The following is a 26,071-nucleotide window of genomic DNA, read 5'->3' as shown; positions in this document are numbered from 1 at the left end:
TTTTTAATATTTTAAAGGAGGTTTTATTTTATTTTTAAAAACTAAAATTCTGCTGCAAGAAAAGGAACAGCCGATTTTAGAAATTTTAAATAAAAGCAGCAATTTAATTTAAGTTCTAATTACTCACAGTGATATAAATCGATCTGGCGATTTTTTTAATTCTATTTTTTTAAAGCATACACTTTCCGAAGAGAGGAATCTCAACTTCTTCATCACTCTCCATAATATGGTGATACAGATGTCCAATGTGGCTCAAGTCTTCTCAGCCTTGATTGCTCTAACATATGTTGGAACAGCTTTAATGATACACTCAGGTTTATGACCTGAGGGTTGCATGGACACCTAAGTGAGTGTGTAGATGTGGATGCATGTGATGATAACTATATTAAAATCGCCGTATTTCTCTTTCATCCACAGGCTCATTATTTGGGAAAGATTTCCTTTTTCCTGGTCAGACTCAATATGAAGGTGGGTTCAGCAGTTTATTAATTTTTAATTTAATATTTATTTATTTATTTGAAGTAAATATTTGCACTGGCTGACAGGTTTTTTAAGTGTGTGTATGAGCTTCACTGCTGGATTCTCAAAGTCAGAAATCACATCTCTCTGCTCTATATCTGAGGCATCATTTGGTTTCCTCTTTTAGTGGCCCACAGGCACATTGAATAGGCAATGCGGTTTGTCAATATTTTATCGAACCCATTTCAGCTCACGTTGTTCCCATCGCACAGCAGCGATCATGACAACAGGCGACATGTCCCACAAAATGACATGGCTGTGGTCTGTTTGTATGTCATGTCGTCTGAATAAATAAGTGTCTGCTGCGGCTCAAAGATAATCTCTTCAAAGGAAATTAGTCGGGAAAAAATAGGGAAAGAAAAGCTGTCAGCCTAAAGGTCAAATGAAGATTAGAGCGAAACAGTACACGAGGGCACACCGGCTGGCACCCGGAACTACACAAAGGCCTCATTGTCACAGGAGCCCTCGTTTCTGCGCACTCTTGTTGTGTGCTTGGGGAGACATGACACCTGTTGGTGGTTTTAGTCAACTGCATGCTGAATGGCAGGACGCCTTCACAGGTCGAGCGGATTGGGACTGTGACGTTGTTTCGCTTTGGGCGTACAAAAGTCAGATGAAGTTCAAACGCACAACGATATCTTGAATAATTCTGGCTGCAGTCCTGATTGGCAGATCCAAATACTCACAGATTTTATTCAGGGTCACAAGTTTTATCTGTCATGTGCCTCAGATGTGACATTAAAGTGACAAAGGTTCAAACACTGACCGGTACTGACTGATTTATACTCTCTGATTTTACAGTTTTACTCCAGGTCTTCACTCACGCTGGGTCCACATACTTCAAAGAGTGCAGTGGTTAAACTCAAATAATTGTAAGGATCGCTCCTGACAGTTTATGGCACCATGTGGAGAGAAAAAAAGTGTGTGAATGTTCTTTTGGGAAGAACACATGGCTGCAGGCTCATCCTCATTCACAGAGCTCATTGAGTAATTATCGTTTTTTTTTTCATAGCATGCATAGAGGTTTTCTGTTGAATTGTGTGACTGTTAAAACAAAACAAAATAACAAACGAATAATAATAATAATCCTTGAAAATACATATACATGATTCATTTAACAAGTGCACACCAGTAAATGATAATATAAATTTAACACCTTGGTAGTTTGCCACTAATATAGTTTTAACATTAGCGCCACAGTATGTTTAAAGGTGTGATTAAAATGATTGATGATAAAATTAAATGAATTTTCTCACCTACTTTTCAGGTTATTAGTTTAGAAAGTTTTAGTTTAATATGCCTACATTTTGACACATTTAGCTCCATCTCCGCTCTCAAAAAAACTGACGTGAATGAGGTTGGATTGATGATACTCAGAGCAACAACAACAACAACAACAACAACAAAAAAAGGCATTTCTAAAAATGTACCATAACATTTTTCCAGGAGCAGTGTCTCAGTGAGGATCTCCTCCTGTACGAACCTGATCGGTTACGGTGGACACATTAGCAGTGTAAGTGCAGCAGCAAGATGCAGCCAGGCCTGCTGTATACTTCATAGGCTCGGACATTAAGTAGCTCATGTAGACATTTGTTTGGCATTTATGGGATAACCGACCTGCTATAAAACAGCCGCAATCTGGTGCGTGCGTGTGCGTGCGTGTACATGTGTGTGCGTGTGAGGAGTGAAGACAGTGACTCACTTTTATAAGTGCGACCCCACCTCACTCCCTTGTGTCTCACACACAGCGGAGCCGCAGCCTCTCTCAGGAAACTCCCTCAAACAACCACAACCTGTCTGCTTGACCTTACAGCCAAACACACACAAACACACTAACTTATGCTCATTTTCGATTTAGTTAAGGCGTTCTTTCTTTACTCGGTGTCACCGACTTGTTTTCCTAAAAGGTGGTACCTAAATTACCAGTTTACAACGCAGACAGCCAAACAGGATCCTCATAAATAGTGCAGACAGAAGACACTATGACTGTGTGTGTTCTCGCGCATGCGAGCACCTGCGTCAGTGTGCAGACAGACACGCTCGCAGGTGCAGATACTTTCTGTGAGCATGCACAGTGGAACGTGGCTCTAACATGACATTTCCTTTGTGTAGGACAAGAGGTAAACGACTAATGTTTTGACACAGCCACAGCTCACCCTTTCCTTTCATTTGTGTCTATCAGGAAGCGGGGAGGAGGCGAAGTGACATGATACTGCTGCTGAAGAGAGGAGGTAACATTCCAAGAGCAAGTGACACACAGGACACAAATTGTTTGACGGCATACTTAGATCTTCAACCATTTATATATAATTAAAAAAATACCTTACATCAACTGAGAAATACTCGAAATATCATAGATGAAAATAAGAACAGAAAAGTAGAGTAGAGTATTAATAGATACACTTTCATAAATGTAACAGCAAAGTTAAGTAATTAAGAACTCTATTATGGCTGTCTTCTGTTTTTTGTAGCTTTTACAGCAATTTGATTTGATTATCCTGTAGCAACTAGATTTAATCATATCTCTTGACAAAATCTTGTCTATCTTTATGCTGCCAGTGTCTCGTGGCTTTCAAATTGATAGCAGAGCGATTTATATATGAATAAATTACTGATGATATAGGTCGTATATAACAACCCATCTATAAACACTAGTTGCTGTATTTCTAGTGCTTTGTCTGCTGTGTCTTCACCTGGTTGTGCGTTGCCTCTTGTTGCGTTGGGCTGCTGCTCCCCACAGGTTGACCATGGACCGGGAGACATCAGACACCCCTGCGGGGAGACAAACTGTCCTTTGGGGTGAGGTAGTAGGTTGTATAGTTTTAGGGTCATTCCCAAGATGTCAGATGACTATACAACTTACTGTCTTTCCTGAAGCGACTGTGCTGGCATCACCACTGTCACGGTCACAAAGGAGAACATGACTCTATTGCAAAAGTTTTTTTGTTTTGTTTTGTTAGTTTGTTTGTTTTGTCCATTACCAACTCAAACAAGACAATTAAAACAGTATTAGGGGCATTGCTCCTTTAATGTATGTCAACAACTAATACAAATCAGTTGACCTTTACTGAAGATACAAAGAGGATTACAGAGGAGTGTGTAAAATTCTTTAGACTGCTCAGATGTTTAAAATCGAAAAAAAAAAAATGTAATGAAAGTAAAAAATGAAGATATAGAAGAGATAGAATAGGGGTTAGACCAAAATACAGGAACTTTCCTGAATTTGAATTTTTCCTGAATTTTTTTAACCAGTGAAATGTAGAAGCTGTTCTGTCTGACTGCAGCGCTTCATACGATCATTTTGAATGCTTGAGCATGCCTCTGTTACCAAATATTTGAATACTGCTTTTAAATATTGATGCTCGAATCTCAAACCTCGCTGTGCTCTGTAATAATCACGCTTCCCTCGCACATTAATCACAAGCCATCTATCCTCCTTCTACCCACCTGGGTGACTTATGGTGTTCGTACAGGGTGAGGTAGTAGGTTGTGTGGTTTCAGGGTTGTGATTTTACCCCATCAGGAGCTAACTATACAACCTACTGCCTTCCCTGGAGGGCAGCAATACATCACAGGAGCACGTGTGGCCTTCTTACCTTTCTGCTCAGGAGAAAACTGCCAGCTCATGACTCATAAATCAGTAAATTAATCAATTAATATTGTTTACTTAGCTCCACAGTGGACTATCATTACTCTGACAGGCTTCATTGAATGGGTGAGTAGTGCTGAACAACTATATGCACTAATCACTCAACAGGTAGAACTTGTAATTTGTGCTTTTTCTTCAATAAAGACTGGAAATGAAGTGCTGGCATTAACCAACGACTGGAGTCTGATTTCCTTCAGCGTTAAGAGGTGCAACAGTAAAGCATTAGTTGTTGGAATTTTTTCTTAGAAATGCTTCCCAATTCCATAATCCTTCTAAGGTGCACATTATATGTAGAAATGCTCATCTTATAAGCTTGTGTGGTTCAGGAATACGTAGACATGTATCAGTCTGAGAAGAATGCTCAGACGTGAGTGCATCACGTGTCTTTGTACTTAAAAACAAAGCAATTATTTTGGATTTTAGCGCATAAACTGAAAAATGCCCTGATTCAAAGCAAAAGAAAGCGTAGAGAAAACAATCTGAGGGATCGAAGTAAAGATCCAAAAAAGACGCACAAGCGGTGACGCGTTTTCAATACCTCTGGACTGTGTCGTAGGTTTTCAAACCCACGACGACAGGGATTCAAATCAGCTGCCGAGTGCACAAAGCAGTCTCTAATTCAGAAAGCACGAGTGTGTGTCGCTCACAGATGGAGCAGGAGAGAAGGTGCTGAGGTATCAGCAAGAAAATCATCCATTATCACCCTCCCACCTCTGTGTGAGAAAACACACTGAGCACTTTCACAAGGCCCTCGTTCTCTGGCTGTGCAGTGGAAACCAATAGGAGAAGACGATGGCCGATCATACAATAGAGACACATTGAAAGGATCATTTGCAGTAGATGGTGCCAGATATGACATGTTGTGTTTGGAGAGTCGCTCAGACAACTGAAGGATCTGTTTTACAGGAGCCTGTAAGTTTATAGGAACTATTAACACAAAAGTCTGCCTTGACTAATGTGTGCAGACCGATTGGGGAGGAAGATTCTTCAGACTGAGGTGCATATAACCCAAAGTTTAATTGTTAAGATTTGAAGTTGTGCTTTTTGGTGAAGTTGAAGTTCAATAGCTTTTAGTAGAAATAAATGTCCTGAGAAGACAACAAAAGGATAAGCATTTTTGAAAATGTGGCTGAAGGTAAATAATGTAGGAGAAGCCTGGAGGAAGGATGATTCTTACTGTCAGCATGATAGCCTTCTTACACTTTTTCTTGAATTCATCAATCAATATAGAGTCTCCCCTTTTTTTACATATATACATATATGTCCCAAACCGTCTAACAGACTGAGTCAGGATGGCATGACTATTCTTTCTTAATGTCATTTCCTTATGGAGGTCTATACCATAACTCATCATCAGGGGCCAACTGAGCCAAGTGATGCCACTAAAACAGCTCTTCCAATAGTCTGTTAACTGGTGTGCTGCTGTCAGTGTTCACCTTCATGCTCCGTCCGGTATGTCCGCCTTAAGAGGCCTGCAACATCTCACCTGAATCAGACCATGCCTTAGCTCAGGCATAGCACCGCAGTCTACCATGTAACAAATCAGACAGGAATTTATAGTTCAACATGACAAAGTTTACATCAACATAAATGGCGAACTATTAAAATGATCAGATATATGTGGGACATGGGTTATCATTTAGGTGTAAGCAGCATTTACTGTTCGAAAATGACATAAAATCACGTTTTAATCTGAAAGAAATCAAATGAATGAACTTGTATGAAATCCAATATTTCTTTGTGCTCTTTGCTTTGCTGGAAACAATAATGACAATACCACTCCGCCTGTCGTTGGGAAAAGGTGAAAAAAGTGTGGCTTCATTGCGCACTTTCATAACAAGCAGCAATCTCTGATGATGTGGACCTTTAATGGCTCCTCAGCGATCAGCTGACATTTGTTTTACTGCAGAGTTTCACTGACCTCCCTGTCGCCTGTGGCTGGAGGCGGGACGAGGAGACGCGCGCGCGCACACACACGCACACGCACACACACACACACCGGGCCCCGGGCTCTCTGTGCAGCTCTGGCCGCCCATTGGCTGAGAGCATAGGTGTGCCGGGAGGTGTGTGCGCCGCGTCGCCGCCCGTCACTGCGTTATTTCCGGGGGAGCGGAGCTTTCACACCGCGCAGCGAAGCGAGGCATCAGGTTTGAAGCGGAGTCGATCGAGACCTGTGTTTGTGTGTGCGTGTTTGTGTGTGCGTGTTTGTGTGTGTGTGAGATTGTGAGTCAGGATCAGACCGGCTCCTTCACTCAGTGCGTCCATCCCGGCGACACTCCGAGGAGATGCCTCGGATCCATCTTCCGGAGGTAATGAATGAGCTTTATTTCCGAAGCAGGCTGTTATGTAAGAAGTTTAGAAACTTAAGGTGGATGTGTACTCGGCTGAGTGTTGGCTGATGGACTATAGCGAACTTTTACTGCTCTCTGGTTGAAGGATTCCTTAAGGCTGCTGATTTGCTCATGTGGTTGTGACTGTCTCGCTGGATATTGCGAGGGAACTTTTTGAACTAATATCTGGTTTTGCAATGAAACCCTCGCCCACACAGTGTCAAGAAACGCGTCATTGTGATCAGAGGAAGCTTTTTCCTCAGCATGTTTACATCTTTGTGGCTTTGCAGAATCAGTAGAAGAGGAAATATCATCAGATCACCAAAGAGGACAGTAATTATGCAATTGGTGAACTTGGTCCCATGAAGATGTGGAGGGTGGTCTTGCTTTTTGGTATGAGCTTGTTGCTGAGAGTGGAGGGGTCCTGGGAAAAAAAAAGGCCACAACAGCTGATCCTGAATCAGTTCTCTGTTGATTCAGGACGGGTCTCCTCCCTTAACTCACATAGATCTGCTCAGACTAGTGTGGCATCTTAATCGACAGGTGAAAACAGACTGAGGTAAGAGGAGGACCTGTATCCATCCATCTGACATGAAGCACGGCATCTTCCTATCCCACTGGTTTTGGGTCTGTTGCATTACTGGCTCTGTTAAATACATCTTACACCCCTCAGTGTTTCCTCTTCCCCTGTGGCCTAAAGATAGAGCCCTCCGTCTGGAAACGTTGTTCCTCTGGGATTGTCAAAACAATGTTCTTTTAGGAGAGGTGGAAACATGGGTAGGGCCTGGGTCATTGATGAAAGAGGAAATAAAGTCACATCAAGCCAGTTAAGAATGGGTTCTTGACATGCATGAACTATCCCAACATGGACCCAGAACAATGAGATAGACTCAAGGTCCAGATCAGCTGGGTTCAGTCTTCTCAGCCTGTTTATTTTCTATGTTTACCTATTAATGTATCTCAGTCTGCATCAAAATGAATGTTCTTTTTTGCCCAAATTCCCTCAAAATGTTCAATTTACCATAAAACAAGACCGCCTAATTTGCCACATATGATGCTGATCAAGTGTTTTTGGCATTTCTGTTTGAAAAATTGCTCACACAAAAATAATATCCACAACTCAGCTTCATTCAGTCTTTCCAGTTCAAGACACAGCAAACTTCAGATCAACGCCTAATAGAACACCCTTGTATTTAGATACAATTCAGCTAATTCGGCGTAAGGTAAAGAACATTCATTAAATGTAAGCAGACGTGGAGATAAACGATGCCATATGAGGTTCATAACGGCTACAGAGCGAATGTTAGACTTAGCTGGAGGGGAAGCATGGGTTCAGGGTGTGACTGAAAGTTTGTGAACTGAATGAACTCAGGTTTGAATGCTGTTTATTGTGTCACGGCAAGAAACAGGTTTATTCTATCACAGTCTTCAAAAACTGCCAGGGGCATTTGGTTTGTCAGCGGGCAGATGTGCGTCAAGCCATCTTGACAGATTGGTTAGTCAGCAGCTGTTTCTACTGGGAGCGCGGTCGCACCATCTCTCCATGGTTTGTCTGAAAAATCCTCACAAAACAAGAAGCAAGCAGCCGCAGCCTGTAAACACTCCAAATCCTGCAACACAAAGACTAGATACACTTTGATCAATCATCCTCACTCTGTGGAGATTAGAGTTGACAAAGTTCATGTTTTCCCTCCAAACTGATAAAGGTAGCACTTTATCTAATTCTTATGTCAAACCATCAGCTAAAATTACCCTTAAAGTCTAAGGTAGTCACAGAAATTAAAGTTACACAACTTCATAACAGCAAGTGGTTCCTCCATGCTCGGCGTGCAGATGTATGCAGCTGTGTAAACTGAGATTTTCCATAGGGCTTAGATGGCCCCATGGACAAGTCATCCTGTATATCAGATCAGAGATGTGATTGTGTTTCCTGTTCAAATGATCAAATAAAGCTTTCATCCTATCACGCAGATAATATTATATGGCAATAATGTGGAAACAAAGGAGCAGGAGGAGGAGGAGAATTGAATAGGGAGAATTCTCAACGCGTATATAGGCCGCTTGCTGTTTCCCTGCCCTCTGTCTGACAGAGTATTGTTCCCGAATGCAGCGTTACTGATGCAGAGAAGCTTCCCGGCAAAAATCAATTTTGTGACACTTTAAAGAAATGGGCCCGCAGCTCAGAGAACAACACCAGCAACATCTGCCGTGAAGGGGGACTATCTCAGAACATGAGCGCTGGACATGGTGCTGTGATGTTGTGCAATGGCTCGAACAGATGTCCTTTTAACCCCGCTGGGAGCAGCTGGGAACGTCACCAGAAAACCCCCTCGCACACATACTTTAAACCCAAACCAAACCAAACACCTTCACCCTATGAACCGGACAGCCTTATCTGTGGCGTGAGCAGCCGAGCGGTTGTGCCTGTCCCCTCTACAGTGAACTGCTTTGCCTTTTTATGAGACTTTCGGTTCAGGTTTTTTTTTTATGTTTTATCTGAAACATGATAAACCTGCAGGTAGATTATTAGATGTTTTATTAGGGATGACTATCTGAGCTGTCGAGATAGTGCTGTGCTCAGGGGGAGACTCTTGAAGGAATGGCTTTGAAATCTTTAAAAAGTAGGTTTATACATATATTGCAATGATCAGATAAACATGTAAATTCAGACACATACTGTCTGTCAGTGTTGCCTACAAAGAATTTTATTAGCCAATGATGGGGGTGATGTCATTACCACAGAACAAATGAATGGTAAAACAACATCTCTGATGGTTGAGAAGCTTGTGGTGAAATTCAAATTGTGTAACTCAAGTCTGAATCTGGAATTCAGGTAGCCGTCACAAAAAATGAAGGTGAAGAGATTGGTTTACTTTTTTAGTTTATCAGCAATCGCCCTCATTGTTATTCTCTCTCTTTTCTGATACTCCAGTTTTGTGAGTGAGAGTTTTCTTTCCTCCAAAGTTTGGCTGGAGCTGCACCATGGCAGGGGATCTCTACAGTCCGCCATCCCCGCTGGGGGACTCTCTTCTGGGCAGTCCCCTGTGTGGAGACCTGTTGGAGGACATTTGTGACATAGGAAATGACCCGCTGAAATTTGACTTCCCAGACTACCAGAGCGCCGGCTCAGGGTCAGAAAGCTACATTGCACTGGGTGAGTAGTCAGGTGGCATCAACGACAACCCTTCACTTTTGCAGCTAAAATAACACAATAATATTTGGCACCTCCGCTGCTGAGGAAATAAATAAATAAATAAATAAATAAATATCTTGCAAATGAATGACCAGAAAACCCATAATCTTTATCTCATTCAAGAACAAGTTATGTGGATCATTACAACACCGACCCTCTGACCCTTTGCTGCAGTGTATACATACATGTCACTAACCAGGCTAATATAGGGCACTGATTGGTTGATAACAACCCAATGCCTGTCTCGCTGTCCCCTCCATGATCCCGTCTCCACATTCCTGAGCTGAACAACCCACCTTGTCATTGTAGGGAGACACTCTGACAATGGGCTCCTGCAGGAGACACTTGCGTAACATATGTGAGCAGACAGGCAGCCATCAGATTCCCTGGAGTCTGTTTATGTTATGGAGTACAGTGGCTGTCTAGAGTGTGACAAGGAGATCAATATCACACTCACTTCTGTCTTGAACATGAGCTTACAGCCAGCAACTGGTTCGTTTAGCTTAGCACAAAGTTTGGAAGTGGAAAAGCCGGTAACTTTAGGGCTTGTTATAATTGAATAAATGATCAGTTCAGTAAATGTCAATCAGCGTGAACTAACCGTTGGTTGTGCCTTAATATTAATCATACAGACACGATCTACTTGTCTAATTCGCTGCAAAAAAACCCCAAAAACAAATTTCCTGAATTGTTTTCCTGTCCAAATGCTCACACATTTAGAAAAGATCTTTTTTTTTTATTTTATTTTATTTTTGTGCTCCACTATAGACACCTTGACGCCAGCTTCCAGTCCGTCATCAGGCTTCTGTGGAGCTGCACCAGACCCAGAGGGGAGCCTTAATCTGGAGTGCCGGGTGTGCTCGGACAAGGCCTCAGGCTTTCACTACGGTGTGCACGCGTGTGAGGGCTGTAAGGTGAGAAATGTGGCAGTGAAACACACACCTTGTAGCCAGTCTGAGCGCACGTAGCATGGTATGGACTGACATCCTTTACATATATCAGTGAGGAAGGACATAAAAGCCACACAAAGGTTGAAAGTGGGGGTTCAGTCCTATTCCAACTGTTGATCACCTGTGCCACAAAGACAAATGTTAGCTTTGGTGCTTCAAAGTGTATCTGCGAAACTGGATCAGGGGTGAAAAGCACAACACAAACACAAACACAAACACAAACACGCACACACACACGGATGCCTCCGCTCACACATGCACACCAAAGCACGCAGGAGCACTTGACTGAGAGGCCAGTGGAAAGTTTCTGAGGCATGCAGTCAGGTCATGTGAGGTTGGGGACATGATGACCTTGTTTAACTTGTCACCTCTCTCCTGCTTGGCACAGAGCCCAACTGAGTCACGCTAATACACGCACACACACACACGCAGGCACACAGCTGGCACTGAGCACTGCCGTGCTTACACAAAATTAACTTCTCACTGACTTCTAATGATCAGTGAGTGTGAAACAAATCAAGGATTGTCGCTGCATAGTTTATTTTATCATATGACATCATGGCCTCATACTTCACCAGGTTGCTGCTGATCCTAGTTCGCTATTTTTGCGCAACTTTCTAACTTATGACCGTCTGTCGCTTTAAAGTCCCTCAAAATAATACTCACCACAAATATTGCTCATCTCGCCGTCTGCATTGGCAAGATGACTTCCCAGCTTGGCACATGAGCTGCCATTGTGTAAAACTTAAGTTATTCTGAAGCAGGAACATGGTGACAGTTAACTTCTGGACACATTCATATATGTGAAGGCACTATTTTGACAGCACCCTGTATCTAAGTGCTCCGGCTGATGCTATTCCTCCATCACGGAAAATTCTGCCTTGTGATATGCGGCAGTCTCATTTCACGGTTTCCATGCCGGACGGGCCCTGTGTATCATTTTCACCACCTCGGTTCAAAGAGAGGAGCACTCAGCAGTAGGAATGTGAATGGAATGTGCTGTGAGGGCTTAATGTCTGTGTTGGTGACGACAATTTGAAATACGTGCTGGGCATTTAGAGTGGCAGGATGCTCAGAAAAGGCCTAAAGTAATGTAGAGTGAAACCGCAAAGGTACATGTACCTGCTCAGTCGGCGCCTCTCATGGGTACCTAGATTTAGAAAATACATCTCCCAGCTTATGTCTTTTTTTCCCCCCACCTGTCTATACATCACAGCAAAGAACTGACCTCTGCTTTTGTCACTTCACCCATACACATATGTGTGCAGTAAACACACATCTGCTTTTTCTTCAGTGAAGCTATATCAAACGCATTCTGATGATGATCATATGCCAAAATATATATGCTGAGACTTCCTTATTTCTCCCTTCAACATTACCATAAAGATTACACCCAGCATTTCCCCAGAGAACTACTTTTTTTCTTTAATTGACACATAAGTAATGTGTGACGCGTGATAAACTTTAATAACAATGTGTTGAAGCATCAAGGCAGCCAAGGCCAACTAAGATGATGGCTAATGTATTCCACAACCATGTGGCGCCAGATATACTGCCGGAAAATGCGGGTGCAGGAATGTCTTGCCTGAAATATCAGTGATGCGCAAAGGTGTATATGAGCATACGTCAAAGGATCATAAGTTTTGGCATATGTGCGACATCTGGTAGTGTGTGTTGGCCTGCTGCCTTGAATCTTAGTGCGTATTGGAGCTATGCAAGTTGCTTTGTCCAATCAGGGCACTTCTATAGGAAGGTCAGGGTTTACTGCGCTGTACCATGATGCATATCTCTGCTTATGTATTTAAATAAATATGCAATACAACTATTCACTGCAAACCAAAATGTAACATAACACTGGTCAGACCTCAAAATGTATCGAATGCATGAAAAGTATTGTGATTTGCAGCAGAAAACAAGTGTGTGTGATCAGATTTTCGCAAACAGATTGTGAATGTTCCATTTTTAGACCTTCTGCTCATGAGTTTGCAGCAGAAAAATTAAATTGTTCCAGCTACAAAGGGTGTGATACTCTTGTTATTCCCTCTCAACCAGGGATTCTTCAGGAGGACCATCAGGTTGAAGCTGGAGTATGACAAGTGCGAACGCAACTGCAAAATCCAAAAGAAGAATCGCAACAAGTGCCAGTATTGTCGTTTCCACAAGTGCCTCTCTGTGGGCATGTCCCACAACGGTAACACAGAGATGTTTGAAGCTGAGCTTTTCATTAATCTTTAAAGTGCACATTAGTTAGAACTGTGATCTTAACATTTACTATAATCATCAAGCTCATTGAACCAGCTATCGGGCAATAAGACAACTTGCAAGTGAGCATTATGAAAGCAGTTAGTTAGTTAGTTTTGCCTAAAACATCATGTTGTTTACAACAACAGCAGGACATATTTTTTGCGTGATTTGGCTCCAGTTCAATGAGCTTTACATTGTCAGTGCATTAATTGAACATTGTCCTTCTGCTTGGACACTGACAAACACAGGCCTACACATAGACAGGTGGGAATGGAAGGAAAAGCCAACATGAAGTCTCTCAGTTTGACATTGATTCCACTTGGGGGATTAGCATCTTTCTTCCTAAAGATATCATTTAATTTGGGGATTGGATGGTCTAACACACCCATCCCATGCCTCCCACACATGCTCAGTTATTTTAAGGTGGCAATGTGTCATCATGAGATAAACTCTGCATTGATTTGCAGTCAGTCCCCTCTCTGAGGTCATGCCAGCATAATGCCCACCCCCCAAAGTTTGACACACACTCACAGGAACTCCTCACTGTTGGGGTGTTCAGGCCTGTACTGTTGTGTTAGTCTGTGCCTGCTGGTGGGGAACCCGTGTCTCCACTTCCCTGTAGACGAGTGCTTCTGCTTTTAGAACTGCTGAACTCTCACTGGTGTGTTCTGCTCTTCCTGCTGTAATAATCCTCTCTGTGTAACTGTACACGGGCAGATCTCAATCACAGCTGGCATCGACTTTCTCACTCACCTGAGGAAGAGTTGTTCCTCTGTTGTTGTTTTTTTTTTTAACATATGCAGATGCTTTCAATCAATCAAATATGACTTACAAGTGAGGGACATTGGTGCCGCCTCGGCGTGGCAGTGGATGATGGAAACTCATCATCCTCTGGGTCTGCTCAGCATTTTACAAATGCCACAGAGCATGATGGGATGTTAATTTGCTTAATGTGTGGAAGCATCTGTATTTGTTATCCAGCTCTACTTGTTTATTCAAGTTTTTCCTCTAATTTGGAACCCGTCTGTGGCTCCACATCTGGGCTGTCAACTGTGCTGGCTGCCGAAGGGTCATGGGGTTTGTTACGACGGCCTCCTCTTACAGACAGAACAGTGTCAGAAACATGAGACGGAGAGGGCATGTTGTCCTCAGAGGAGAAAAGAGAGAACAGATCACACCAGAGCCGAAGTGGGCGAATGTTTGTGTGTGTCTGCACTCATGCACATTTGATGCATGATAAGTCTGGTATCTCTGCATGTAGTTTCTTTGTAAATGATGGAAAAAGTCTTATAGTCGTTGCTAATTATAAATGCTTTTATGCACCAGCCATCCGTTTTGGTCGAATGCCCCAGGCGGAGAAGCTAAAGCTCAAGGCTGAAAGTAAGATGGTGGAGAAAGAAGTGGAAAGCCCCATGCTGGCCAACCACAAGACTCTGGTTAAGCAAATACATGAAGCTTACATGAAGAACTTCAGCATGAACAAGGCAAAAGCAAGACTCATACTCACAGGAAAGACAAGCATGTCGGTAAGGAAAATAAAACCAAGCACAAATGTTAGAGGATTCTCTTTATTCTGTGCATCTACTCTGTCCTGTTTGTCGGCCACAAGAATTCTCTCCTCTGTCTTTCCCAGCAGCCTCTCATAATTCACGACATGGACACGTTCCAGCTAGCGGAAAAGACTTTAGCGGTCCACATTGTAAACGGTGACGATCCAGAGCCTGAGAGAGGCGTTCAAGCTGTGGACGTGGTTCCAGGTGTGGGATGTGGGGAGCTTCAGCAGATGGAAGCAGAAGCTCGGCTCTTTTACTGCTGCCAGAGCACTTCAGTGGAGGCAGTGACAGAGCTGACAGAGTTTGCTAAGGCAGTGCCGGGTTTCCAGAGCCTAGACCTGAATGATCAGGTGGGTTTAGGGAGCTGTATCTGTCAATTATCTTCCTGTCATTCACACAGAAAGATTGCTTTTTTTTTTTTTTTTTGTAATATGATTAGATCCTACCATCCTTTTGCTCCTCATCATCAGGTAACTCTCTTAAAGTATGGTGTTTATGAAGCCCTGTTCACCCTTCTGGCCTCCTGCATGAACAAAGATGGCCTCCTGGTGGCACGTGGGAGGGGCTTCATCACCCGTGAATTCCTCAAAAGCCTCCGTCGTCCATTCAGTGACATGATGGAGCCTAAGTTCCAGTTTGCCACACGCTTCAACTCTCTGGAGCTGGATGACAATGACCTAGCCCTTTTTGTGGCCGCCATTATCTGCTGCGGAGGTAAGTGACACTGTGTGGAGGAATATAATAAAAAATGACTTGGAGACATGCAAATAATAAATCTTCCAACTTTGTTGTCTTTGTTCCCCCTTCAGACCGTCCAGGTCTGGTGGACGTACCTCTGGTGGAGCAACTGCAGGAAGGCATTGTTCAGGCACTCCGGCTCCACCTGCTGGCCAACCATCCCGATAATACCTTCCTCTTTCCCAGACTCCTGCAGAAACTGGCTGACCTCCGGGAGCTCGTCACCGAGCATGCTCAGTTGGTGCAGGAAATCAAGACAACAGAGGACACGTCGCTGCACCCTCTCCTGCAAGAGATATATAGGGACATGTACTGAGACGTTTGCATATGGTCATTGACAGAGACATGTATTAAATGGTTAATGTTGGCCAAGTATGCCCAAAAGCAGGGATACATTCAGTGTAAAACATTAACCGATATCAACATGCATATCAGTGTACTGTAAGTAGCTTATTGTTCACTGCTGTGGCCATGTGACTTTCAATCATTCTACTGGAACAATACGAAAATTCCTTTGACGAGGAATGGCACCTCTTGCTGGGAACCTGACTGAAGCCCTGAAAGGGTACACGGTGGGGAGCCAACTTTTTGAACTTGCACCGCAGATGGGAGGAGATATGTTCTTTTTCAGTGACTCCATTAGTGCTAAAAGCACCAATTTTCAAATGGCTCGAGCCGTGGGTGACAGCTTTTACTATCTAAACAAAAGGAAAACTGGGAGTAGGCTGTGCAAATAGCCATGGGTGAACATATATTAAAGATAACTGGACTTGTCTGTCTGAGCCATGCATACACTGATCCTAAATACAAATTCTGCATGCGAATTATAATGACATTTTTTGCAGTGTCGGCTGTGCAAAAATAAATTCTTCCTAATATTTTGGATATTTAGAATGAGATGTGAAAGGTCATTTGAAAAGTGCTTAACATTGCTGTCATGTCCTATTGTGAAATAATGCCTTAAATTTGTAATGGCCAAGATTGGTGGTTGCAGAAATTCTTCCATCACTTTTAGCCAAGTGTCATAATGTTTCAGCAGCTGAACTCATATTTCCTGTATTTTTACTACACCTTTTTGACAGTCATGGTTTAGACATGCAACTATTTCATGTTGGATCCGGGAATGTTCTCACATAGTATTAAATCAACTATCATCTAAAAATATTGTAATTTTACTACTGTAAATTTTCCTACCACTAAAATAAGCACACAACAGCTCACTTAGTCCTTATTTTTTTAGATCGGTATTACATGTGAAAAATTTTTTGAAGAATTTATGGGATGAGGAAATGTATGTTAATTTAAAGAAAAGCAATGTTGGCCAGTATTCAATGTTTTTTTTTTTACCATAAACATAATAATCCATGAAGATGGTTTATGTGGTATTTTGTAAATATGACAAGAAGGGATGTATGTGTGTTTGCAGGCAGTAAGACCTCAGAATCTTCCTTTTTTTTTTTTTTTTTTTTTAAGGGCACTGCCCTGTATAACACTGAAACCCAGTTTCTTGTCATAATTAATGAGCTTATATGGGTTGTTGTTTTTTGTTTTGTTTTGTTTTTTTTAAATAATATGCAGTACATGATTCAAGAAGAAAATGTATTTGATGTTTCAACATGAGGAATTATGTTAGTGGCAGCCCAGAATAAAACCACTATATATAACTGTGTGTATTTGTCATGCCCTGGCTTATTTACTGACCTACTCGAGCTAATATTATTGTCAGAGCCTAGTTTTTAAATTAATTACTTCATGGGCTTTTATCGCACAAGATATTTTGAATTGTCATAGCAAGAAAAATACACATGGGACAAATAATGGGAATAACAGCTTTGCTCCATTTTAATGTCCAGTAAGGCCAATATGAATTACACCTGCGCGCTTTCTTTACTGACATGTTGAACTACCTGCTGTGAAAATATAATTTCAGAATTTTAATTTTATTTTTTGAAAAAAAAAAAAAAAGTCCCGTTCGTTTGAATATAATTTCATAAACAAAAATGGATCTTACCAAATTCATGTGCATGGTAAATAATATATAATATAAATAGTCTCCCCTCGCTGTGGACTATTGTTTCCTTTGTCCATAAATATTTCTACATTTTAAAACTGTTGTATATTTAATATTATTTGGTGAAGATTCCCTCTGGATCATTTTAATATATTTTATTTTCTGTAAACCTGATGCAGGTTGTGTGTTCTCCTGCTCCCCCATGCCGTTAGGTGGCGCTAACGCCTCACGAAACAACATGGCTGAACGGCTGGAAACCAGGAACCGACTCTTTCCTGCTGCCCCTTCTCTGAGCGATGGAGCAAACTTCAAGTCAAACCCCTCAAAAAACATTTACCTGCCAGCTGTGTGGTTTAAGTTGCCCTTATAGTTACTACGGCCAGAAACCACCCAACACCAGAGCTATTGTGTAAGTGACATTTAAACAAACAAAAATGCTCCTTTTAGCTCCGGAGCTAGCTTAGCTGATGCTAGCTGTGTTGCTACGTGACTGTGCGTAATGTCGACGCCACCGTTTGAAACTTAAAGGCGAAAAAAAACCGAACATGTATTGTACTTCTGTTGCTGCTTTGAAACAGACCACTGTGTAATTTCCGTGGATGTAAATGAAGGTGGTGTTGGGCTAATGTGTGCTCACCGTCAGGCTGCTGGAGGAGTGCTTTGTGACCAGAGATCCCTTCAGTCCGGACAAGGACAGGTTTCTGGTTCTGGGCTCAACCTGCAGCCTGTGCAGACTGTGTGTCTGTGTTGGACCGGTGAGTTGGATTTAAATTCAATTAACATTGTCTGAATATGTGATCGGATGATTGAATCTTTCACGTGATCAACGCTTGAATGTGCATCCCAAACCAGTCTTGATAAAACGGTGGAGCCGGGGATTATTTTTTAATTATTGTTATTATTTTAAGATGTAAGAGAAAAAGACATCAGCTACCGTTGCATGTTATCTCTGGCTTTGAAAATATAATCATGCTGCTGTTGTAGCTTTCCATTTGATATTAAAAGACCTTGTTGTTCACTGTTGATTTTGATGTTTTCCCAAGTCAACTCCATGTCTGTGGTGACCTTGAAATCTTTTAATCCAATTTTGCGAATAGACAGTTGTAAAATGAACTATCTCCCCTTCTTTCTTTTTTTTTTTTCCTGTGTCACACCTTGACACTGAAGCATTGATGCTGGATGTTGTCTCCTCTTTCAGGACTGCAGCCTTTTCTACACCAAGAGGTTCTGCATGCAGTGTGTGAACAAGCACTTGGGCCAGTTTCCCCATCAGATTCAGGCTGAGTTGGCCAAAAAGAAGCAAAACCCCAAGGCTGCTGTGTCATGAGATTGGACAAGCTGTCCTTAATCCTCTCAGGTATCCAGGAAAAATATCGGAATAGTTTTTGTCAGTAATTGCTCGTTTTTTTTTATTAGCATTCTTGATTAAATTCATGCAGAACCAATCCATAAATATGTTGCGCCAAAGAATGAAGCATCCTGTACTTAATTAGCATCACCCAGGGTTATTCTAATTTTGTTAGTAAAATGAACACACAACCATTAGAAAATTCTAGTTATGTTGTTAGCCGACTGTCGGCCAAACAGATTTTATTTGTTCATTGTAGGGTTTAATTGAAGTGAACAGCAGGTGTGATGGGTCGTTCCAGCCCCTTGTTGGGTTGTGTCTGCAGGCTCAGCTTCTCACTTCAACTGTAAAAATTATTCCCAGTTTGAAACCTCATTGTCATACACTGCATGGTTTCCCTGAGGTTGCTCTATTTTTCTCTGTGGTTGTCCATCTTTTTAGAGGCATGACCACCTGCAACCAAAGCCACTATCAGTTATCGGTTCTGTCAAATAATAATGAAAGGAAACGCCATTGCTTTGGAATAGAAAAGCAATTGATATATTGTATACAGTTTTGTTTTTTTTTTTTTAACACTTGATGAATTCTGCCTGTAGCACAATTTTTAAATGCTTGTTTTTATGAGAGAACACATTTTTATTACTATTCAACCACATATGGTACTAGTAACATTTATGACACATCCTCTCTAACAATAGACATGTGTTGGTACTGACAGATCCTTGTGCTTTACTGCTGACCCTTTGATTTCTTAGTTCATGGTCAAAGGGTGAACTGTCGACTTCTGTGGAGTCAAAACATTTTCCTATGTTATCTAAAACTGTAAAACATAAACTGTTAAAAACACACACACACAAAGTGGCCTTTCTCTGTTGTTTAGTATGTGTTTAATTTTGAATTACAACTATGTGTAACTAATACGTCTAACTAATGTTCATTGTATCACCCCACTCAGTCACACTTTGTGACTATGTGGGATGATCATGACAAAATGACACTTTATAAAATAGCACAGCAAAAAAAACATAATAGGGATTTGATGATAAAATACGTGACATTTAAGGTATTACTTCCTGGTGGAGAAATCATAATCTTGGCTCAGAAAAACCCATAAAACAAAGAAATTTGAGCAGAATTGTTTCAAGGTTTCACACGTATTGTGATAGATTCTCTAACTCATATTTTGTTTTCCTTTGCCGGGAGAATGAGTCCTAATATTTCCAACTGGGACAGAAAAAACCTCCACCAGTATTAGTCTTAAAGGATTGGTTATGCATGTGTGACCTTAACAAAATGTTCTCTTGCCGTGTTTCTCTCCTGTCCATCTAATCAGTTTGATCGAAATCTGTATTCAGAGGAGGGATCACTCTGCACAACACTGCACAGTTTGCAGCAGCATAAACACATTATGGATTAAGTGTGAGCCTGGCGATAACATCAAAATAACAGATGGCCTCATTCTATTCATCACGAGATGTTTGAGTCTTTTCGAGGTTTAACCGAAACAACATGGCCTTAAGGCCAGGCCCAATGAGTTTTACTGGCAAATACTGCAAAGGAATGCAGAGTGGCACTGTGTAGAGGTTTAGTTGGGACATCAGGAACTTCTGAGTGTGTGTAGTGCTAACTGTAGCAGATGTTTTCACTCTCTTACTACAGGATTCCTATGCAGCTCTGAGATGTACAGAAAATACATTTATCAACTGCACGGTCTTGACATGAGCACCAATTAAATTCTTAAGATGCAAACTGAGAACTCGCTGAGGGAAATGGCTTGGATTTTTTTTTTTTAAAAGCTGCACCACTTTCTGTTTGCTTGTTATTAAAAGTCTAAGCACACTCAAGCAATTACAACCAGTGAAGCACGCAAACCACCCCGCTGCTCCAGTGGCACAGTCTGAGAGCGATAGGCACCGAGCCAATGATGACAGAGGGTTTTCTGCTTAAGAGCTGATGTCATAGGATGCCATTAGGCAGATTTGTTGATTTGACTTTTCTTTTTTTTTGCTTTGCATTGTTATCCAGCACAAAGCTCTCTGTTGTCACTCACTGACCTTCTCCAACGTTGACACTGCAGCTGAGCAGATTGACTGATTGAATCAAATGTGCCTAAGCTGTTTATATGATACCAAATCAGGTGAATGTCTGGGCACACGCACAGTCATGTAATGATTGGCTGAGATAGTAGCAGCAGCCTGAAGGGCAACAGTGAAATCTGCCTTCTATCCGTGTTGTTGTACTGTCACATTTCCCTCCAAACAGTTACTAGTAGTTGTGTTAAATCCACTGCAACTATACATGTTAATGAGATCAAATGGAATCTTTGACCTTTAAGCTTCATGTTTGGCCTTAGAAAATGAGGTGTTAATGGAGGGATAAAACATGATCATTTACGCCTTTAAAACGGCAACCTGCCTCCCATTTGCTCTTTCTTGTGTAATTAACTAATCAAACAGAATAATTAGGCTATATTCATGCACAGAGTTAATCCGATCCAGCCCTGTGTTGTTGTTGCCCCTGTTCGACTTTAAGAGAGCAATGGGCGGTGCTTGTGAGCAGACCAATGAATTGCCTTCTCTGTTTAAATAGTCCTTGATGTCAACTTTTCTTCTTCACTCATAGCTTCCCCAACGCCATGTTGGCTGTCATGACTTGACTTGTTGTTTTTATCAGTCTTACTACGGACTTGACAGGAGTGGCTCTCTTAAAACCCTCTGCGCCTGTGGAGACGCTTTATTCCGTTTTTACGCGTACGCGTCTTTCCCTTCTTTTTTTTTTTTTTTTTTTTTTTTTGGGGGGGGGAAGATACGCGCGGAGTACGCATGCATCATTTGTGTGACTGTGCATTTAAAAGGAATACTACTTGGAAACTGCAGTTTTGAAACACTCGTGTTGTTGTTTTTGCGTTTCTTTACCTTTGTCATATGTGCAACAAAATGTCAGATGTTCGCCTTTCTAATGCGAGCCCGACATTGGAGAGGGGGGTGGATGCGCGGCAGCAGGACAACCTCAGACCTCCGGTCCGCAGAAATCTTTTTGGCAGACCCGATCCAGCGGAGATACAGAGGAATTTGGATGCTGTAGTGCGGGAAGATGTGCAGGTTTTAAGGGAGAGGTACAATTTCGACCCGGTAAGCGACAGACCGCTGAGTCCGCTTAATTACGAGTGGCAGGAGGACAGAGACGCTCCGGAGTTTTACCGCAGACCGCCGCACGTCAACCAGCCGCCCCAGAGAGACGGCGACCTGGCCGACAGGACACCTCAGCAGGATGCAGCCGAGGAGGCGAGTGGACGGCGGTCGGGCCAGGAGAGACAAAGTTCAAGAAAAAGACGCCTCGGACCTTCAGGTGATTGATCTCTTCTGACTAAAGTTTTTTTTAATATAACTTTGATTTAGATTTTTTTTCCCTGTCTGTGCCGCAATGCAGAGCGACAGCTAAGTTGTGTCCGGTGCTGCAGAGCTGGCTCCGGGCGGTGAGATCGTCCACGGAGAGGGAGAGGAGGAGGAGGAGGGGGGGCGAGAATTGGAAATATGACTTCGGATGTCTGACTTATCTAAAGTAGACATTTCTGCGCTGCACTCCGCAGATCAAATTATTGTGTTACGCTGTCGCCTGCTCACATTTCCTCCTCGGTGGCGGGCGCTTCGGGAAGGAAGTGACTTTCTTCCCGGAGCTGGCAGCGGCGGCTGTCAGGTGCTTTTTTTAAAGGGGACGTGCAGCGCCGCACGACGGCACCCGGAAAACTTTTCCGCATCATGTTTTTTTTTTTTTTTTTAATTAATCGATATCTTATCTCTACATTTTACCCTCCAGGTCCCTGCTCCGCCGAGCTGCAGCGCAAAAGGTCGCGTTCCGACGAAGAGGATGACGATGATGATCAGTCGAAGGGTACGGGAAGCCAGGCGGTCAAAGCCGTTCAGGAGGACGGAGGCGGCAGACCCGAGCGCAGCGCGGAGGTCCAATAGAAAAGGAAAAAGCAGAGCCAGGTCAGATTATCTGAGTGCTGCACTGATTTGGAGGGATGTGACCGGATCACAACACACTGCACTCACACACACACACACACACACGCACTCACTCTGTGGCCTTTTTATTTCCAGATGCCAGAGAGGGTTTGTTTACTTGTTTTGCACCAACATCAACACAAAACAGTTGTAAACAGCTCTTTCCTGCAAGCAGCTTTAACACAGGCCCAACCCTTCAAACATACATTATGTGGTTTTGTGTGGTTTTTGTAGTCCTCCACAAGCGCATGCGTGTGTGCGCGTGCGCAGAGGGGATATCAAATATGAGCAACTGCTTTTTCAATTGCACCATTCAACAGCCCGTTTCCTCTTTATGTCCCACAGAGCTGGGAGACCTGTTGCTGGTGGAATACTGTAGCCTTTTCTCATCATCTGACAGAAGAAGGAGGAAAAGAATAACAGCCTTTCCCTAAAGAAGGGGAGGAGAGGCTGCACAAGCACTGAATATGTACACTATCCATTTTTGGCACTCATTTTTTAAATTGCCTCAGAAGCAGCAGACAATGTAGCAGTGTGCAAATGGATTTTTGCTCATCTTTTTTATCTACTACCTATGTTTCAGATGTAGCACATAAAGGCATGATATGCTTTTCATACCTTTTTGGTATATGTATTTGAATACGTGTGTGTTTTGACTCAGGAAGTTGCAGTGCAATTTCCAACAGAGAAACGTTATTTTGTTAAAATGATCATGTTGTATCATTATTCAGGTTATTGATGTAAGATGAATGCAGATTTCAAAAGTCAGGGTAATGTGGAAGCAAAATGGCTTCACCTTTTCTATGGCTTTATTTGTCCCAGTGTTATAGATTTTGTGTTTGAAGGCCCAGATGGCCACACTGTAAGTTGAGGGTCCATCTAACTGGGAACAGCCATGATAGATCAAGTTTACATGCAAATAATCTCTTTATTCCCCCTATTTCTAAGGTTTTGTTTTTTTGTTTTTTTTTTTTCCCTCCAAAGTTTGTGCCTTTTTTTTCCTAGGCTACTAGGGTGGGGTGGGAGGGTGGCTAAACTGCTGAGCAATATCCAACCAAATTTTAACAGTATTTGCTGATAATCCTAAGAATTTGCTTTTATTCTTAAATTGGGTGCATTTATTTTTTAATGACTTAAGGGTTGCACCCCAACCCCTGTTATAAATTCTGTAGTCCATGTCAACATAGATAAAATATTAAAATCACAGGGCTTCTTGTTATGCAAATATGTGAAAATCAAAGATTTGTCCTTGTGGTGTGGAATACATGTGGAACATGTAATTGCACTATTTTTAATTTCTCATTTTGTGAAGGCAGAAAACAAAGTGACACTGCCTTAACAATCAAACCTTGAAGTATACCTGTGTGCCTTTTTTTTTTTTTCTTTTTTTTTTTGAAAAACACTGAAAACCTATACTAACTTATTTATGTTGAGCTTTTGTTGTGGGTGTATGTATAGCTTCCCAAAGCATTTTCTTTCTGTGCATTTTTGTAAATATATTTTCATTATTGTTTTTACAATAAATAAACTGTTGCAAAACTGAGCCTAATAATCAGTTTTACACCTTGTGTGTTTTGTATTTTGTCTTCTATTGAGATTTATTAAAAAGACCTGCTAGTGTCAAATGCACTTGTTCACTATTATGATTGCACAGCATAGAATCACTTCACCCTCAACACACATATACACACTTAAAGTGATCTGCCCATATTAACTGGCAGGCTGGTCATAGCGATTACAGTCTTACACAAAGACCTGACAGAATTACAACCACGTCATTAAATAGTTTTGGTTTCCTCTGTTCAGTGAATGACACAGTAGTGATAGGATCAGTAGCTATAACCTCAATGATCTAGAGTGTTAACATAAAAAAAAAAAAAAAAATCACCCTAACGTAGTAATGAAGCTTTACTGTCCTTATATCTATACTTTCAGTTGTAATTTTCTGTGATTTTATTTTAGGAATTTGACAACCACAGCATTTCTGTAATTTCCCGATAATCCACAAATCCACAAATCCACCATGGAGTTCCTAATGCATGACAATATTTAGACAAATAAAATTCTACATGTGCTGTGGGACTAAAATCCAGCACACCGTGTAAATTTTGGAGTGCAGATGCAGCACCAGAGTGCAGGCTGTGACTGTGCTGGATCGTCTCAGCCCAGCTCTGTCTCCAACTCCGAAGTTGAAAACAACATGGGTATGTCCTGAGGAAAAGAGAGAGAGAGAGGGAAAAAAAGTTTTGAGTGACTGGCTTTCCTTGGCTCCAATCACAGCAGAGAGAAGAAAAGCAGACCACTTACCAGCCAGCCAGTCAGAGCGCTATGGGAGGGAGCCCAGGACAGTACAGGCTGTTCTTTTCATAAAACACACACCACCCAATTAGTTTCATTGGCTGACTCTTTCCTGTTGATACCAGCTTGTAGGAGTCAAATGCAGAGCGAGAGAGAGACAGCTATTCCTATAATATCTCATACTGGCTGTGAAGGTTTGCAGTAATTACTAGTGAGCTCCTGGCCTTTCTTCAACTTTTTGTCGGTGACTGTAACATCCTTTAGCACATAGGTGTTTTCCTTCTCTGCAAAATATATTTCTTAATTTTGACCTGGCATGTATTATGTCATCAACATCAACATGACGCTTCCTCGATATCCAAGTTCACTTCAGCTTGAGGGAGTTTGTGTGTCTGTTTCTGGGTTTGGGGTTTCAACAGATATTGTTAAAAACACAAAGTAGTTTAGTTCCTTACTTTCAATTTACTTACTTTTTACTTTCAAAACTAACAAAAAAAAGTTCTGAACTAGTTTACACCAAAACTGATGGGGTATATAGAGCAGGGAAGAACCCTTGCAAACCCATGTTGATCCAGACCAGACTGTACTGTGTTGGTCAAACAAGTCTCAAGTCAGTTCAGTCATGTGATTGAATACCACTGCAGACACAGACAGTAGTCCCATATATAATTTCTCATATGGATCGACATGCTGAGGCAGAGTGAGCACGCTGCACTTAAACATCTGTGCTGGTCAAACTTCATCTTGTCAATTATACAGAATCTGTGTTTGAAGTGATACATTTAAAAGTAATTCAAAGTTTTCACGTGACGTCACGCCACTGTGGGAACGCCCCCTGGAGGGCAAAAGACGCTATTTCCTCTGCCCTTTTATTGAAATATATATATGTATATAAAAATAAAATAAATAATAAATAATAAAAAACTAGTTTTGGCTCAACCTTTACCAAAAACGCCGGATAGTTGCTGTACAAAGAATTGGCTGCACTTTCACAGAATCTCGTCTGAGATGTTAGCAAAGCGTACACACTTCCCCCAAACCTGCCATACAGCGACCCAAGCTGTCAACTGCGGTTCAGTTAAACTGTAGGAATGGTTCCCCCGACACCCTGACATTAGGGATGGAGAGAGTTTTGATTAGATTTGTTATAACCTGACCAAAATATCCACGCATTGTCACTACTGCCCCAGAATGCCGACTGAAAAAGTGAATGGTCCATGGCAACGTTAGC

General features: G+C 41.9%; 3 protein-coding genes across 6 annotated transcripts; all 3 read left to right on the top strand.

Moving 5' to 3' along the window:
* Positions 1-6,285: 6,285 nt before the first annotated feature.
* On the top strand, positions 6,286-16,845 carry pparaa (peroxisome proliferator-activated receptor alpha a). 4 transcript variants are annotated; one of them, XM_029495072.1, is made up of 9 exons: positions 6,286-6,477; positions 9,463-9,652; positions 10,460-10,605; positions 12,694-12,832; positions 14,212-14,411; positions 14,522-14,591; positions 14,643-14,788; positions 14,909-15,152; positions 15,248-16,845. In XM_029495072.1, exons 1-9 carry the CDS (start codon positions 6,454-6,456, stop codon positions 15,490-15,492), a joined length of 1,404 nt encoding a protein of 467 aa, XP_029350932.1. In that variant the 5' UTR covers positions 6,286-6,453; the 3' UTR covers positions 15,493-16,845. The 4 variants fall into 4 exon arrangements, with proteins under 4 accessions (XP_029350932.1, XP_029350930.1, XP_029350929.1 ...); XM_029495070.1 differs by having other exon boundaries at positions 14,522-14,788; XM_029495069.1 differs by having other exon boundaries at positions 14,519-14,788.
* Positions 16,846-17,443: 598 nt separating this feature from the next.
* On the top strand, positions 17,444-20,294 carry cdpf1 (cysteine rich DPF motif domain containing 1). Its single transcript, XM_029495074.1, has 3 exons — positions 17,444-17,596; positions 17,831-17,942; positions 18,386-20,294. The coding sequence occupies exons 1-3, from the start codon at positions 17,484-17,486 to the stop codon at positions 18,512-18,514; spliced, it is 354 nt and encodes a 117-aa protein (XP_029350934.1). The 5' UTR covers positions 17,444-17,483; the 3' UTR covers positions 18,515-20,294.
* Positions 20,295-21,322: 1,028 nt separating this feature from the next.
* On the top strand, positions 21,323-24,130 carry LOC115036747 (cyclin-dependent kinase inhibitor 1B-like). The gene is made up of 3 exons (XM_029495073.1): positions 21,323-21,883; positions 22,352-22,524; positions 22,888-24,130. The coding sequence occupies exons 1-2, from the start codon at positions 21,460-21,462 to the stop codon at positions 22,501-22,503; spliced, it is 576 nt and encodes a 191-aa protein (XP_029350933.1). The 5' UTR covers positions 21,323-21,459; the 3' UTR covers positions 22,504-22,524; positions 22,888-24,130.
* The last annotated feature ends 1,941 nt before the right edge of the window (positions 24,131-26,071 follow it).

This window comes from Echeneis naucrates, chromosome 23 (assembly GCF_900963305.1).
Source record: "Echeneis naucrates chromosome 23, fEcheNa1.1, whole genome shotgun sequence".
Classification (NCBI taxonomy): Eukaryota; Metazoa; Chordata; class Actinopteri; order Carangiformes; family Echeneidae; genus Echeneis; species Echeneis naucrates.
This window is presented reverse-complemented; position numbering and strand designations above follow the sequence as displayed.